Genomic DNA, 18,715 nt, shown 5'->3' on the forward strand with positions numbered 1-18,715 from the left:
GCCAAAGTGTAGGGAGTCTTACCATGTCATTACATGCCTGCACCAACACTTAGCAAGCCTTCTTGTTTCACTTTTCAGTTTCTCTTTAATGCTGTCCATATCTATAATTTAAAAGCAAAGTCTTGTGCTCTGTGTGCACACAGACTCTGATAACTAGCAGTCCTGATCTGCAGTGAAAGTAAAGTTGGAAACTTCAATTGAAATCAACACTTCCTGTCGATGTGGTACTTCTGTCTGGTCTGCCTTCTTCATGTAAGCTTTGCATCTCAAGAATTACTGATTGAAATAATTTTGTGAAAGGAAGAAAACAAGTAGATCAGCCTCTGAGTCTGAAGCTTCACTTTTCTTCTGAGTCTCTAGTTTGTAGTTCTTTAGGTTAGAAATCATTCTCAGCTGAGCTTGTAAATAATGTGTTTGTAGAAGACAGGATCTTCTCAATTTTCTTTGTTCCATACAGATGCTTTTGTTTAAATCATTTTCCCTACTTGCCATCTGTTTTACCTCCCTTTTTGAGTCATTTCTCATCATGTTTCAGTATTTTTTCTGTAACAAATTCAGGCTGTTTTTTCTCTTCCCATGAATTACAGTGTTTTTATATAGCTCCTTAAGCCACTCTCTGTGGCCTCCTCCGTGGTACATATAGGTGATTCTTTCATTTTAGCTTGCTAAACAGTACTACTGTTTTGTCTTCTTTTAAGTCTACCATGAAAAATGCCTGTGCTATGGATGCTGGAGTAGAGAAAACAATGATCACTGCAGTGTAAAAATTCCTGCAAATATCTTCCGCTTTGTAGACTTCAGAGAAAGTCTGTGCATGCTTGAAGTTTATCAGTGAAACTATTTTGTGCATTTCTTCTTTGTCTTTTGTATTTCGTACACTGTAGGAAGGTGCTTGCAATGGCTTAAATAGCCTCAGAAGTGACTAATGCCTGTCGTTCAGTGCCAGAAATGGAATTCAGTCCTACTGTTATACTGAGGCTTGAATTTCCTATTGTAAAAGTTGTAGGTTAAAAAGCAAATAAAAGTAAACCCCTTCTGTATTTGTCTTACAGCTTCTGAAAGAATCTGTCACCTGTTTTCTTCACCTTTTCTTTCGTGTGTGTGACAGGGGAACATTCTTAGAGTTTACTTTTCACTTTGTATGTGCATTTCAAATAATTCTGTGCAACACATTGCTTGATGTTTCCCTTATATTTGAAGAGTCCTCACATGAGAGTTTATCACAGATCAGCCATTTCTTCCAAGAAATCTAGTGAATCGTGTGAAACTTCCTACTAAAGTTTAATCACTTTGGAGAATATTTAATTTACTTTTCTGATAAACTAAGTCTTCAGAGACAGTATCTGTTCTGTTGCTAAGATCCTTTCTTATCTCTTATCACAAATTACTAAATTCCATTAAGTCTGCAGTCCAAGGTTAACTGTTATTTGGATGAACTCTGTTTTGGAAAGGCTGTAAGATTAAATACCTTTCTCTCTCTCAAAACAAAGCAAAAGGAAAAAAAAAAAAAAAAAAAGAAAAAGAAAAAACAACCAATAATATTAATTTGAAAAGACAGGAAAACATTACTTTGAGCCTAGGCCTTTCTCGACATCGGAAATTGCTTGAATGCCATATTACACTAGAAGAATGAAGCAGTACTCAGAGATGCCAGCCAAATTTTGCATTGAATGGTGGGGTTAAAATATCTTGATTGAACAGAGGAACTGAACAGAAGTTGGTCCATAAAATTATTAACAGCCCAATTCCAACATTTTTAATGTGAGCCTTTTGTCAGTGCACAGTGCACAACTGATGTATCGTCAGTGCACAACTGGTGCACAGCGTTGTGTGTAGCTGTAAATCACAGTGTTCTGCCACTGGATAGATTGGGGACAAGCTCTGAATGTTGTAACTACTTCAATGTGAGGCTATCATCGCCTCAGGATGCATCAGCCACCTTTTAACTTCTAATATGTGTATCCATGTTGTAAATATGGCATATCCATAGGCTTAACTAAAAATTTCCAGACCTGCTGGAATCATAAGAACTAGTACTGACTGCAACAGTCACAGATTCTGCACCTTTGTAAATTTCAAGCTTGCTTGCTTTCTTGCTACCTTCAGGTGGCACAAACAAGCAGAGTCTAATCTCCTTGCATTACTATAGTGTATTCACATGCACTACATACACTACATTACAGACCATATTTCCTCTACCAAAGCCTGATATTCCTTAATGCTTTTGTTGTTGACTTAGTGTCCTCAATGGCTTTTTTAAAATCTTGTGCTTTCTTGTTATGGTGTTTACAGAGAATAAGTATATTCTTAATTTCTTAAATAAGTCTGTTCGCTATAATTTTGGTTGTTGAAAGAAGTGTATATTTTATACACTTTTATATACCTCATATACTTTTATAGATGTGCACTAGAGACATCAAATGTGGAAGTAATTCTTTTAATATAGACTGAAGAGTTGTACGAGTAATACTGAAGTGGAATTAAGAAAAAAAATAAGCAAGTTATGAAGTAAAAGGCTTGATTTGATGGAATTTGCATCATAGAGGTCTTTTTAAAGATTCTCAGAAACAATTGTTTTCTAGATGCACTACTCATATTACTTACTCTGTTTATAGGATTTATTTATTTTACTATGCCAAAGCAAGCCATAGGCTATCTGAATCTAATTTAGAACTACTTCTAGTCAGCTGTATAGACAAGGCCACCCTATTTTGAAGAGAAAATAGTTTAAGTATGTGAATAAAATCTTTGCAGCAACTTCTTGAGAGCGGGCACATTTTCTTTTCTGGTACAGATGAAGACACTGGAATTCAGTCACTTTTGTCTTTCATGAGACTAAGATTTTGTCTGTAGTGTTTCATGCTGTTTCTGGTGGAAAAAAAATATCTAGCAGGATCAAAATGTTAGTGGAAAACAGAGTAAGGCATTTTCATTGAAAAGTAAATTCATGCCTTTGAGGAGCATCTCCTTTGTGTTTGCACTAAACTATTTTAATATATTTTTATTAATATTATACAAACCAAAAATACTTAAGTATGTGTCCATTTGTAATGAGTGTAATTGGAAAACAAAAAATTAAGTAATGAGCAAAGATGTGACTAATTACAAGATGCTGAAGAGAAACAAATTTCTTTTCATAGATGTGGGCAAAGTACTGTTGTCCAATGAGAGCAATAAAATGCTGTATTTTAACATGCACAGCTTCTTGAATTTGCATTCCAGTGACTGAGTCCTTCACACCAGAGTATTTTGATATTTGCTTTCCAATACGTAGTGTTGCAGTGTGTGAAGGTGCAGTGAATCCTTAATGGCAATGAAGGTGATTTCAGAAATGTTCTGTAAAAGTGAGGGTCTCAGTGCACTCATTCTTCCATTTGTTTTCAAATACATGTGTATCACTTAGCCATTCATATTTTAACAAGTAAAACTAATGAAATCTTGCATGAGTGTAGAGTGTGCATGTGTTATTCATTTAACAGGTAAGGTTTTACTGTGTTATTTAAATGTTTCTTTTTGATGTGAAGTGTTTTTACTGTTTATTTTTTTCTTTCCTACTCCCTCTGATGGTGAAGGATATTCAGAAATCCTTTTTGCAACCTCCCCAGTCATGCATACTGTCCGTCCAACTTTCTATAAGGGTATTGTGTTCCTTTTTTATCGTTATCACAGCAATAGAGAAAAAATCCTACAGAGGGTTTGCAGTTGAGGCATTTCTGGTCCATTCTGTGACAAGGGGAGGAAAGGGAGCTGTGTGCCAAACTTCTTACCTCCATTCTTTCCTACTATTTTGTGTTGCCCCAAGAATGTTCTCATCTTCCAGCTGTCTGCATTTTACTCCTTGATGAATAGTGTTTTCTGAGACTTTGGCAATCAGGTATTTTAAAGTGTTTGGCACTTTTTACGATATAGGGCATGCTCACCAGCGTACTTAGACTTTACTTTCTAATTTCAGTGTAGTAGCTACGTAGGATACAATGATGCATGCTATTTAGTTGCTAATTTCCAATAACGGAAGCAATGACAAATGTACTATACTTCCCTTGTATGTGATATAAATCAGCATAGTAACTTCTTAAAATCTTTTTTTTTTTTTTTAAGTGTATGAAGTCACAATTTCATATTCTGCTTTGTTTTTCTATTATATATTCAGTGCAACCACTTTATCCAAGGATCAGAAATGTTACAACAGCTGCTGCTGAGACCTATGCCAATATCAGTTGGGAGTATGAGGGACCAGATCATGCCAACTTTTATGTTGAATATGGTGTAGCAGGCAGTAAGAAGTCATTTCATTAAATTATCCTAAGTGTTCAGATATATTTTCAAAGATTTTTAAGCGTGGTCCTAAACTGACCCAGTATTAAAGATAGCTCTTAAATGTTTAGAACTTTTGTTGTTTTTTTTTGTTGTTGTTGTTGTTTGTTTGTTTTTTTAACTGGATCAGGAGCTCAAATGATTTTCATTATAGATAATATAAATGTGTAGTAGTTTTTTGGTGATTAGATAGAAAATCAGCCTTTGTTCCTTTGTATTATTGTATAAATTATCGTGAACATGAACTTCTAAAAAAAGAAGATTGCTTGAAATTGGTTATGATGCAGTGATTACATGTGTAAAAGTATGAATTTGTACATTAAAATGGGATCTAACTGCTCTCATAAGTTATGTCCAATTTAGGAAAAAAAAAAAAAAGTATAAAAGAGTCAATAAAAACAATCTTCTTTGTTCAATCAAACCTTGAAACAAGGTGTCTACCAACTTGCATATTTTTCTTGGCATAAAATAGGTTTTAATCTTTGAGAACTCTGCTGACAATTGGAATACAGATAGTTGCCTAATAAAACCAAAATATTTCTATTCAAATACTCTGTCCTTCTAAAGTTATGATTTAAGATAATCTGAAAATAAGAATGTAAAAGCATTTTTCTGGATATTAGTCCAAGAAGTAGCTAAAACTACTGGGAAAAGAAGATGATGGTCAGAAAGTATGGTCTATTCAGATTACAGAGTAAGACTTCTGTGCTAAAGTAAATGTTATCCAAAGCTACAGAAGTGTAATCTAATTAAATGATTAAAATCTATTTTAATGTGTTTTATAATTGCAAGTTCAATAGGCCTTTAAAGAAAATAAATGAGAATATTTCTATAGTACAGTGGAACAAATGTTTAAAATAGTTTCATAATTAATCTACAGTGTCTTACTTAATATATTGCATGCAATATATTATTTGCAGTCATAATTTTATACAGTTTTATTATTTTTTGAGATAATTTTTGTTCAGCCGGTCCATACGTTAGTCAAGTAACTATTGATAGCATTCTGCCTAGAAACTTGCAGTAACAAATAGAAAATTAAAATTCCAATATGTTGTTTTCCCAAAATTTTTGTAGGCAAAGAAGATTGGAAAAAAGAAATTGTAAATGGTTCTCGAAGCTTCTTTGTGTTAAAGGGTTTAACACCAGGAACAGCATATAAAGTCCGAGTTGGTGCTGAGGGCCTGTCTGGTTTTAGGAGTTCAGAGGATCTGTTTGAGACAGGTCCAGGTGAGGCACACCGTACCAATTCTGTGTCATAGTCAGAATTTCAATAGACCACATGCTGAAACGTTGAACTGCTTCTAGCTCAGACATGTTGTAGCCAGCATCTTTGTTTGTTCTTTTTTTTAGAGCAATGTTGAATTGTTTTTTAAATTCCTAGATTTGCTAGCACGTTTAATATGTAAATTATGAATGCTTTAATCCTTTCAATTCACTGTGTTCTCTGTTCTTTATATTAGAGGCAAGATATTGCTCACACTCCATCTGTGTGCTGTGCACAAAGATGACCTATTCAATCTATTTCTAATTAATATAACTAGACTGTTGTATTTAAAGAATGTGTACATTACTAGATTTAAGTATATACAGTTAAATCTAACAATCTGCATATCATCATATTTAATACAAAAAAAAAATCTGATTAGCTCCAAAGTGAGCATTTAATCAGAAGTGCAGAATTTGATGTCTTATGCAATTTAAACTCCTCTTATGAGATTTTTACTTGTAAATGTTTATTTTCCAATTTTATACTGGTTTTATAATTATTTTGATTTCACAAACTATGTTTTGTGAGTCAGCAAGACTACTTAAGTTCTATATCATTATACTAAAAAGGAGTGCAGTGGTAATTTTTTCATAAGCAAATCAGTAATGCTTGTTCATTTCACTTGGAGGAGGAGCTCTGTGGGAAGTTTTTTTTTTTATGTTAATGCTGAATATGTTGTCATCACAGCATGTTCTCGGTCAGCTATTTTTATTTATTTGTATTGCTGCTCATTCCAAGCATTTTGATCCATGCATAGTTATTTAGCTGTAGCATCACCAATTCCAGAGTGTTATGATTTAAGAAAGCAGTTTAAATATGACATATGTTTGAACAGTATGTAATAATCACAAGACAACAAAGTAAATAATGAATATAACAATTTGAATGTGAACGCTTTCTAAAATCATATACTTTTTTTGCTATCTGTTCTTCCATTTCTGATCACAGTTTACTATGTTACAGGAAAGCTTTGAAAATACAGTGCTGAATAACAGTGCCAAACAAATTTGCATGGGCTAAGCAGAGAGTTTATTTGTGCCAGGGCAACAACTAGTATAAAAGGCAATAGGTAGTATTTTATGAAAATACACAAAATCCGAAGTTTGAAGCAGCAGTTAAGAAAGGATCAAGAGTTAAGAAAGGATCAAGTCTGTGTAACTTAAAACAAGCTGAATGAAAACCTTCCCAAAAGCATCTTCCTGAACAAAGCAAACTGAACTGGTAGATAAGGAATTCTGTACATAACTGGGAATGAACCTTGGCTCATGTCTTTGTGTTACTAAGGAAGAAGGGGATTTGAAAGGAGTTTAAAGACATTGTTTGATGCATATACTGCAGTGTTTGTGATTCTTGATCTAATGTTATACACAGCAGGAAGAAAAGATTATAAGGTGTAGTCATATGGATGTACCAATGGCAAACCATGCTTGACCAATCCAGTCTTCTACTATGTCAAGACAGGAGGGGAGATCAGTGAATGTTGTCTACCTGGACTTCAGCAAGGATTTTGACAGAGTTTCCCATAACATCCTTGTAGATTAGTTTAGGAAGTGTGGGATAGATGAGTAGATAGTGAGATGGATTGAGAACTGGGTGATTAACAGAGCTCGGAGGGTTGCAGTCTGCAGTAGAGGAGTAGGAGTAGTCTGAGTAGAGTACCTCAGTAGAGGTTAGGGGCTGACCTGCTGTAAAGGAGCTCTGCAGAGAAGGACCTGCGTGTCCTGGTGAGTAATAGGTTGACCATGAGCCAGCAGGGCATCTTTGTGGCTGACAAGGCCAGTGGTATCCTGGGCTGCATTAAAAAGAGCATGGCCTGCAGGTTTGAGGGATGTGATCCTCCTCCTCTACTGTGACCTGGTGAGGCCACATGTGGAGTACTGTTTCCAGTTCTGGGCTCCCCAGTACAAAAAAGACAGGGATCTTGTACAAAGGAGGTTGGCAAAGATGATTAAGGAATGTCTCCCTTATGAGGAAAGTCTGGGACTGTTCAACTTGGAGAAGACTAAAGTATATTATCAATGCTTAGAAATATCTAATGGCAAGGTGTCAAGGAGATGGGACCAGGCTCTTTTCAGCATGCCCAGTGGCAATAGGCACAAACTGGCACACAAGAAGTTCCCTATGAATGTAAGGAAGAACTTCGGCTGCCTGGAGAGGTTGTGGAGTCTTCTTCTCTAGAGATATTCAAAAGCCACCTACTCTAGGGAACCTGCTTTAGCAGGAGATTGGACTCAGTGATCTCCAGAGGTTCCTTCTAACCTCTATAATTCTGTGTGATTTCTTAAAGAAAAAATGTATGTCACACTGTCTTTAATCTAGATCATACTTTTAAGCATTGCAAACAATGAAGTAGATAACAAGAAAAATATTGGAGTGTGGAATGCTTCCTTAATTAGTAAATCAACTGCAATATTTGGCATATTGCCACATTTATTTTTTTTTTAGCAAGTTTTCCTACAGAACACCTTCATAATGCATGTTTTGGTTTTTTTTAAGCATACCAGTAGTGTATTGCATTCACATCTGCATTATTAGCAGTTCAGCAGCAGTAAATGTCTTTCTGCCTGTGGCAGATGATTTGCTTAGAGTACATAGGAAATTCTGTGCCATTTTTAAAGTTGCACTGAGGTCCAGAAACATTTTCTCACTGGATATATAGTAAGTTAAAGAGTACAGGAAGCTGCATAAGTAAGTTTTCATCTTTGCTTTTTCCCATCTATCTTAAATACTGTTATGCATGAGTTGTTTTGCTTGTTGCTATTTTTTATTACATTTGAATGTTAAATGTGCTTTTGCATTTTGCTACAGTATTTATTATACAACCTTTAATGCCTTATTATAAATGCATATGTAAAATATTCCAAATAATTTTGACCTCAGTATGAAAACAAAATATATATTACTTCGATTGCAATTCAGAGGAAGATTGCCTTCGTGATTTTGTTTAAGATTGTCCTTTGTATTGATATTTATATACTTACAGTATATAAGGTATAAATGTATATATATAAACATTATATATATATATATAAGCTATACATATTTATATGTATACACACATAAGACTTTTTAACATTTTAATGTAAAAATTGTTAAAATAGTACTCAGAAGTACTTACAGTCTTCATGCAGCCTGAGGAAGACCCTCTAGGACCCTATGCTGCTGATGTTTCCAAGCTAGCTATTTCAGCCTCTAAGGAATAACTAAGAAATAACTAAGAAATAACACTGAGACATGGGCTTGAATTCTGATCTGCAACTGTTACATTTTCTTGTTATTGTGCTTGCCACTCTAGCACAGTCTCTTGTCAGCTCTTGTCTGCCAAGCAAGACTCCAGTATTGCTCAAAGGATGCAAGCATGGGCTTATTACCAGTTTGTACCCTCCATGTTTTGTAAGGAAAAGAGAGTGTGTGGTGTATGTATCACGTGGACTCAATGAGCTTGGACAGTCAGTGCTCCATTGAAAATGGACTCTCTGTAATATGTTCTTACGAGTTTTCTCTTAAAGACACATCTTCTCAAAGAGAGGTGAAAATCTTTATGGGATTCTATGACTTTCACATTTCTGTGTGTAAAGCTCTTGGTGCATTATGCCCTCCACTTCACTAGAAGAAAGCTCATGGACATTACCTAATGGATACTGGTGAAATCTTGTGCCATGGGAGCTGATACACTGAACAAATAAGTCTTTGTGGAACATCCAAATTGAAAGGGACCCATAAGGATCAAGCCCAGCTCCCTGGTACAATCTGACTGTAGTGCAAAGTGTCTTCTAAGCTGAGATCTATTGGTCCTTACAAAAATTTGCTTAATTCATGAAGTCAGAAAAAAAGTAATATTGAAACAAAATACTATATGAGCTATGCATAGGAAACCTTTGCACGTGACTTTCCCCATTCATGTGGAAAGATGATCTTTGTTTATGTCTCTCAAGGCAGAGATGACTCTCCACAGAGTTTCAAACTCTTGGGTTTGAGGCTTGGAGGAGAATAAATAAGGTTTCAGTGGATGTCCATCTACTTCACCTTCATGTCTTCTTCTGTCTATAGCTCACATTTCCAGCTTCTGTCACCCTTCTTGCTTTTTCCCAACAGCAGATCCTAAGGCCAGTCACTGGCCAGTGTATTTCCAAGTAGAAGAGTGGAAAATAAGGTTATCCAGGAAAATCCTCCTACTGTGTTAAAGACTAGTAGTAGTTCCAGCCACCAAACCACACAGATAATTTCTTTCCTCACTCTGACTGTAGTGTTTCCTTATTGTTTACATTATTTTCCAAATAGAATCAGCATTTGGAGAGAAACAGTGTAAAGGAAAAGCTTCCCAATTGCCTTGTGTTAAGTTCTCACTAATGCTAAATTATGGCAATCATGATAAATTTTAGGATGCTGTACGCATTTGAGGAGAGGAAGAACACATTATGCTTAATAAGGCTTTAAAGGATGCTTCATTGTTGATTTTTAGTTGTAATTGAATGTTATGGTCTTGGATGACCCATCTGTTTCTGTTTCTGACTAATAGGTGTGCTGTAGCTAATGTGTATTGCCTTTTTATTCATTTCAGTAATGCAATCTAAGTCTTTGTGTGAATTACAATTTGCAATTTCATTTCAGTAGTTGAATTAATGTAAAATGGTTGAAAACGGTCCTGAAATTCGTGAAAAGCAAGAGAGTATGTGTACATGTTTTGCAAAGTAGCTGCTAAGCCTAAATGTTGAAAAAAGTTGGCAGAATTCTTATATATTCAAAAATAAGTTCTGTGCACTTTTCCTTGCAAACATTTTAAATAATGAAAATATTCACTAAATACAATATCACTGCTTTTCTTAATACTAATTTTTGCAAGTGTTATTCCTTAATTAATAAATGATGTATACTGACTGTTATTTAATTAACATAGAATTTTAATGCAGGTAAAACATTCTCATAATGTTTTTTTTCTATTCTCCAGCAATGGCAAGTCGGCAGGTAGACATTGCTACTCAAGGATGGTTCATTGGACTTATGTGTGCTGTTGCACTTCTTATCTTGATTTTACTGATTGTTTGCTTCATAAGGAGGAATAAAGGTGGCAAATATCCAGGTACGATATGTAACAATAAAAGTAAAATTATCTCCTGGTAATCAATCCATTTATCACAGATCTCAGATTACATTTGCCCCTAGTTTATACACAATTGTATTGTATATATGAGAAATCAGTTCTATTGTTTGGTAGGCTCATTGGGAGCAATCTGCCCACTGATGGACAACTTCAGTCCCTAAAAAGTTTTCTCACTCATCCTTAGAGGATGAGTGATGAGAGATTCTATTACCCTACATTAACACTGTAGAGAGGGTTGAGCTTTCTTTGGGATACTTGGCCATCCTGCCAGAACTGCATGCTCCAAGCTTAGCCTTTTAACTCACCAGAAAGAGCTGATTTAGAACTCTTATTAAATTATTTTTGTCTTAATTTTAGCATGTCATCTTCAGAATACCGATGGCTATTAAAAAGTACTGAATTATTTTAATATGAAATTATAGCGGCCAGATTCATTTCAAGATGTTATGAATTATTGTGAGGAATGATTCATATCATCTTAATCAACAGTGTATAAACTGATGATGTACAAATTAACTGTGGAAATAACCAGAATAAAAGATAAGAGGCAATGTATTGGATTATATAGCAGTATAATCCAATTATACTGGATTATGGAAATATATATATATTATACTGGATATACTGAAATATATCCTATATAGGTAATAGGTAATAATAAGGTAATAATAATATCCATATAAAAATAATAATAATATAATAGTAATAATGATGGTAAAAATAATATTAAAAAAGAAGGAAATGAAAGACAAAGAAAACCATGATGAAGATAATTATTGACCAGTATATTATTTTACTGTGACAACACTTTTAATTTATAGGAATATGTTTCATGTAAACATTTATCTTCTCAGATATTGGCAGGTTTCTGTGCTGAATGGTTGCATGGAGACAAATTACATGCAAAAATTAACACAAGACTTATGCAGTCTTACCAGTGAATGCAAACTGTAATAGAGATGTGCAAGAGATAAGACTGTGTTAAGTTTAGGTTCTGTTTTATGTGTTGTTCCTTTGATTTTGATCATGTCATAGAAAGAAAAGAAATAATGAACAGACCAAGCCTATTCTTTTCCAACATGAATATTTTTCAAATGGTGTTTAAAATTTCCTGGAGACTCTATTGCAATCCTTTCAGTGCACTGTTAGGGCATGACATGAAAGCAGAAGGAAACAAGCAGTGAATACAAGTGAATTTGATTCAGTTTCATCAGTTGATGTAGGAGAAATATCAAGAGGCAATATGGGCAATGTGGATATTCAGATTTCAATAAACAATAGCTCTGCTAATAACTCAAAATAAAATAGTTCAGTATTTTTAACAAGTATTTATTTTGTAATGAAAGAAAGGAAAAGTTTTATTCATGCAGGATAACACAGTGTTTTGTACTTGAATTAAGATAAAATTCTGTAGTTAACAGATCTTTTTCTTCAAAAGAAAACATGCAGTAGTCTAAGGCTCCAGTTCAATCAATTATTTTTATTCAAATCGTATTCTAGCCAAATCTGATTGGTTTGAGAAATTAGGGTCTTAAGGTATCTAGCCTTGCTGTTAATGATAAAAGTTATTATTTCAAATATTTTAGTGAAAGAAAAGGAGGATGCACATGCTGATCCAGAAATACAGCCTATGAAGGAAGATGATGGAACGTTTGGTGAATACAGGTGAGCAGCTGATGTGGTTTGTTGTGTTCACTCTTCGTATCACATGTACTTTATGTAATATCACACTTGCAATTTCAAAACTAACTTTATTTTAGTGTTGAGAAAGATTCTGCTTCCACTGTTTTGTAGAACTGTAGATAGCATTTCAACTATGCTATAAGAAAAAAAAATAAAAGTCCAAGATTAAATAATTGAGAGTTGAGAAAAAGCCACAATTGCAAGCTGAAATCCAGATTCAAACACAGTTGTCTCAAAGGGAGGAATCAAAGGGAGATTTTTTATAAACCCATGTTTCAGGTGCTTAAAATATCAAATACAGTATGCTTTCAACCTTTTAGTTAGAGGACATTTGACATTATGTTTTTTAAAAATGCATTTCTAATTGAAGTTTAATAAAGACAGTCTTGTGTTCCACTACCTGGAAAACAAATGCATTTAAAATGCCACTGATGGTAACACTTAATCTAATAACAAGGCAGCAACGTTAGACATGGAGGTGAGGGAATGTCCTACAGGAAAAAACAGATCTTCCCTCCATGTATTTCAGTGCAAGAAACAGAGAAAGCAGATTCAAAGCATACAACACTCTTATTCCTGACTCTCTTCCTTCATTCTAAAAGTAGTCTATCTGAATCTCCTGACATTATAAGAAGCATGCTTTGGCAGGTCCATTCATGGGAGTATAGATTATTAAATAAAACAACAGCATATCATTTGGTGCTTTTGAACCACAATTTTTCAAATAATGTTCTTAATTTCTAAATATGTCTATGGTGTTATATTTTATTTACGTATTGTAATGCATTTTACAGTGTATTACTGTGTTTAAAATTATTGTGAACAACCTTTAAGACTTTGAAAATGCTTAACTTACACAGATTAAAAAAAAAGAAAAAAACAGTTTTTCCAAGAAAAATTCTCTTGCTTTAGCTTTCTCACGTAAGGGAAATGTGCATATAGATCTGGCTGCATTAGATTTCCAGTCTGAATACTAAAGAACAGTTTCTGTTTGTTCTTACTTGTGGTTTTTTTTAAAAAAAAAACAAAACAATACTACTCTGTTCTTAGGTTAATCATTGTTGTGTGCCATTTTGTTACAGCCTTAAGTGCATATGTACTAATCTAATTTAGCTGATAAAAGCAGTCGTATAAAGCAGCATTTGGAAGCGGATGTAAATAAGTACTGTATACATTTTCCTATGCAGTCCAGTTTGCATTCTCATGTATCACTCCTCTGCTTTTCAGTACTTGGAACTTTCAGCAGCAGAAGCTGGCCCTTATACATAATTGTACAAATTCTGTGACTTGAATATATGTTTTCTCAGGTCTAGACTAAAATTATTGAAATCTACTTTCACGTGTGACCTGTAGCAGAATTTGAATTTGTTTCCATATTGAAGAGATTTAAGTCAATCTAAAGAATCACATAGTGTTTTATTATTTATATACCACTTGTCTGGTGAAAATGGACATTTGGATGCCTAGCTTACAGACTTGTTCATATGTTTATCTTATTTACCATGCAAAAACTCCTTTCTAAAATGTATTTCTGTGTAATTAGTCTATGTTGGGCTTTCCTCTTTTTTCCTTAGAGACAGGGCAGCAGCAGCAACCAGTCAGATTACAGAAGATATCTTGGCAGTCTCTCTGCAGCCCAGCATCCCTGCAGTCACTCAGTTCCCAGTTTGCCTGTCTCACACGGCACTGGTCACGATGCAGTGCTTTTATGAGGACAAAGGGTATAGGGTCTCCCTTGAACAAAAATGTGATTTTTGAAAGGTTTGGAAATCGCAGTATTTTGAACTTTTTTCATCACTTCAGGTCCATGTCTGCTTGGACAGGAAAGAAAATGGACAAGGAAAAGAAAAGAAAAGGTAGCTGTGCAAGTTCTTCTGAAGCAGACCCTGTCTTTACCAAAGCAAAGTCTGTGAGATCTGACAGATCCAGCTTCTTCAGAAGGTCAGGGGATCAATACTGCAACGTCAGATCAGAGACCTCCTTCACCAGGAGGAAGGCTAGGCAGTCTTCAGAGCTTAGAAGGGCTAGTTCTGTCTCTGCTTCCCTCTGCCAAGAGGAAAAGAGGTCAGACAGATGGATATACAGGCATGGCTCTAGATGTCATGCTTCTGAGCAACAAATAATGGGTTTGGATGAGGGTTCAAATTCTCAGGCAGGACATCCACACCCTTTCCACCAACCCCTCAGCTGCAACTCAATGCATGGCTCACTGGCAAGGCAGCATTCTTCTCTCCTGCACCGGTTCAGCCAGACCCCAGACTACTACAGCTCAGATTCAGAAGACACTCAGAGCTCCAAACACAGGAAGGTAAGACCTTCTGCTACTACTCATTTCTCTGAATCTGAAAAGAATTCATTAATGAAATCTGTAATTTTGCCTGAGCTAGCTACTGTCTTAAAGGATGCACTCACAGCAGCCAGACAAAGTATAACTTCTGTGGCACAGACTAGGTCCCACTCAATAAAGCATCCCAGGATACCAATTACAGAAGTTCCAGTGGTTCCTCTAGAAGAAATGGGAAGCAGTTCCCAAACTTTTGAGTCTGATCAAATAGGCAGTATAAAAAATCAAGCAACTTCTGGGAAGGAGAGAGTTGATGCTTACAAGGATTTGGAGGTTGATTCATCCCTTGAAGATGATGAGGTGTCATCTGAATCCCCTACAGAAGATGAAGAAGGACCAGATGCTGAACGTAAGTTTGGCATGGAAAATCAGAGTTATCTGTTCAAGCACATTAAAAGGGTGTTAATGCTGAAAACTTCCAAAGGTGAATGCCCTTCAGAAGAAATGCCTGTCTTATCTGAAGAAGGCAAGGTAGATAATGCACTTCCTATCCATTCAACAGTGGAAAATTTCATCTGTAGGATTTGGGGTAATCCTGAGGCAAAACACAAAGCTCCAGAAATCCTACATAAGCTGTATCCCCTTCCAGTGGATAAAGCTGCTTTGTGGGGGACCTTGCCTAAGGTAGACAGGCCATTGATTACTGCTGATTCTGTGCTTTCAACGTCTGCTAACATGGATGCTCTCCCTAAAGATCTTACTGATAGAAAAATTGAAGAAGAAATCAAAAGATCTTTCAGTCTGGTTGCAGCCCAGCTTGGAGTGTCTATCTACTGCACTTACGCTTCTAAAGCATTACTATTATGGCTGGAGGAAGAACAAGCCAGAGTTAAAAGAAAATGTGTCCCATCTGGTGCTATACAGAGGAAGCACAGACTGTGTAAACTTGCAGCTAACTTTATCCATGATGCAGCTGAGGATTCTCTTAGACTCACAGTTAAAAATGTTGCATGCCTCACAGTAGCCTGGAGAGCTATATGGCTGCGTCCTTGGACCTCATCGCTAGATCTCAGATGTCAGCTGCTCTCTCTACCATACACTGGTGGCAAGCTATTTGGTGAATCCTTGGTCCAGATCCTGAAGGACTTTGCAGAACACAAACATTCCTTACATCGGATGAAAAAAAAATGCTCTTTTGGCAGCTCGTTTTCTTATCCTCACAAGTCTCAGAGTTCCTTTCGTTCTCCTCCAAAGTTTAAAGGAGGAAAGGGAAAATACAAAGTCTCACAATCTTTTCATGCCAGCTATGAAAGGACATCTCGTTTTCAAAGAGATACCAGACCATCAAGAGGAACTTTCTAAGAACAGCTAAAACTATCGTCCTTTCTCAGGAACTGGGGAGACTGAAAAATACAGAAATTTATGCTGAATAAACTTCAATATCTCAATATTTCAATATTGGCAAGTAGGGCCAACGCTTTGAAAATGTATTATTTCAAAATAAGATTTAAATTATTAAATTACTTAAATCTTGATTGCTAATTATGATTTCCCAGAGAAGTCATAGGAAGGTTTTTGGCACATTCAGCTTCTAGTATTCACGGTATTCTTGGAGTGGCTAAGACTTGTTTGAAATGTTGCAGTCTTCCATGATGTTTCTTGTGAGAGCACATTTTCTTCCATACTGATCTCATGGAGGAAAAAGTAATGTTTCTGGGATCACAGATTGACTGGATGTAGAGTGTTCCTGTGATTGGTGGCATACACAGTTCCTCTAGAATTATTTCTCTACAATCCCAGTGGTTTTCTCATTTGGAAAAAAAAAAGTGAATTTTGGACAATGTTTACACCAAGGAACTTCAGGAAGTACAAAAAGTGCTGTAAATGTGTTTATTTAAATTTATAACAAAGACTACACAGAGCTCCTGTTTCGGTCAGTGTAGCTATATAAATCAGCCCAAATTTCTGTCCTGGGTCATAAATCAAGAGATTAGGAATAAGTGGCATCTATAGACCTGTTGGTTCATGGGTGGGGAGAGTTTGCAGGCATATATTTCTTATTTAGCTTTATGAAAATAGAGCTTTTTGCATCTCTTCTTACATGATATCCCAGAGTATTTGTCTTCAAAAGAAGATCAAGCAGGATAAGGCATCTATAGTAGCTGGACTGCTATTGTGGTTACACAGGATATTTGCACATTTTGTTGAATTCCTTTGACTCCTTTCTTCATCATTTTGACACATTATTTTTTCTAGAAATTCCTAGCTATGCTATGGGAGACTTTCTGGAAATGGTTAATGGAGAATTCTGAGGCCAATAGATAACATTAGTCTTCCTGCTTTGTCTAGGTTGACTAGCAGTGAGGATGTATTTTCTACATACAACAATATTTTTATGCTGTTTTATTGCAGCCTAGGTTCGTTTCCACGGGAACCTAGCAATGATTTGTGCCTCACAACAGTTATAATGTTGATCCTTCCTAGCACTACAGATGATGTCAGTAGACTGCCCCTGGAGTATTCCTGTTGTATCTGAATAGTCTGATTAGACTTGGCAGTGATCTTATTGTGTCCTCATTCACACACGCATTCTTTCTCTGATGATTCTTATTTTAATTCTTGAGCATCTGTGTCACCTACTTTTTAAAATCAGTTCTTTGTTTTTTCCTTTGTACAGTTTTTCTCCTGAAATAGCAAGAGTGGAAAGTTTGATTAAACTGATCTCAAGCAGATTTTTCTTTACTACTTTTCACTAGGAGTAGATCAGATTCTTAAGCTAACAACGTTTTCAGCCTGCTGCCAGGAACTTAGTCTTCAGTTTTTTCAGCTTCTGCCATGATTGAAGATTACAAACACGCTAAAGAAAATCTGCTCAGAAAAAAAACAACCAACAAGATAGATGTGCCTTTGTCTTAGGTAGATTGGAAATAGTACGAAGTTTTGAAATCTGAATTATTTGTGTAAGAGTATAGCGAAAAGTATAATCTGCATAATCCTCAGGATCTCTTATTAAGGAGTGTGAGCAGATGTCCATTAGGCATTGGATCAGAGGTTGTCCTGGAATCTACAACAAAGCCACAGTGTAACATACTTCTGTGCCTCTGTGTGCTTATACTTGAATATTTCTGGTGTGTTGACCTGAAGGCACAAAACAAGAAGTTCATTGCCAACAAATTTCTTCCTCGTCATCCTCTCTCTGCATCCAATATCCCAGAATGCTTTACCCATTTGGTTTGTTTTGTGTTGCCTTTCATCTGACAGCTGCAATATAAGGAAAAGAAGTATATTGCTAACCATATATTGAGTTGTTTTGCATGTCTATGAATGTGACAAAGTTTAGTGGGAACTAGTTGCCTGCTGGACTGCAGAGGCATCTTCCCCATTCTGACTGGTTGCTGCATGTACCCGTATCTAAGGAAGAAAAGTTGAAAAGTTGAAAGAAGAAAGGAGATTCCAAGGTACATATTTCTTTCAATAACTGATGATTTTGTGAAATGGAAGTACTTTTTAAAAAAATGTTTGTACTTTGCATTTATACATTATTTTTACCTCCATATTTCATCTCTCTTAATCATTGTCTTCAAGTTTACTGTATGTTTCATACAACTAGGAGGGAAAAGAAATATGTATTAGCAATTATCTCAGAAAAGTATTCAGAGTTTTAGAGTCTGCCTTACTGTCAAATTCTTGTTGAAATGGCATGAAATGCCTGATACATATTGGTACATACCAAAATGTCAGGTGCATTTCAGTCTTTATTGAGCAACTTTCATCCTTAAAAAGCTGGTAAAATATTTATAAGACAACAAATAGAGAAGGTATCCCTAATCTTCATTTCCTGGTCTTCTGATATGAAGATAAAATTCAGTTACATTCTCATCTCTTGTTGCATTCCAGTACTTATTGTCTCGCTGCTAACTGTCAGCACTGCATACATGACACATTTCAAAATACTTCTTAAATTTTCCATTTTAATTTTAGTTAACCCAACTTGTACTTTCTGTTTCAGTTCAGAATATTACACTTAGATGAGTTTAAATGTCAGCAAGCAAAAGCACAAACA

General features: G+C 35.5%; 1 protein-coding gene across 1 annotated transcript in view; it reads left to right on the top strand.

Moving 5' to 3' along the window:
• Positions 1 to 16,180, top strand: part of NRCAM (neuronal cell adhesion molecule) — a 133,291-nt gene extending 117,111 nt beyond the window's left edge. The window contains 7 exon segments of the mRNA XM_042815729.1: positions 3,573 to 3,638; positions 4,151 to 4,276; positions 5,392 to 5,544; positions 10,533 to 10,664; positions 12,272 to 12,350; positions 14,172 to 15,829; positions 15,832 to 16,180. Coding sequence (XP_042671663.1) covers positions 3,573 to 3,638; positions 4,151 to 4,276; positions 5,392 to 5,544; positions 10,533 to 10,664; positions 12,272 to 12,350; positions 14,172 to 15,829; positions 15,832 to 15,911 — 2,294 coding nt within the window. The 3' untranslated portion in view covers positions 15,912 to 16,180.
• Positions 16,181 to 18,715: the final 2,535 nt, after the last annotated feature.

Source organism: Centrocercus urophasianus, unplaced genomic scaffold (genome assembly GCF_019232065.1).
Source record: "Centrocercus urophasianus isolate 14NV4802_14NV808 unplaced genomic scaffold, USGS_Curo_1.0 seq_15, whole genome shotgun sequence".
Lineage (NCBI taxonomy): Eukaryota > Metazoa > Chordata > Aves > Galliformes > Phasianidae > Centrocercus > Centrocercus urophasianus.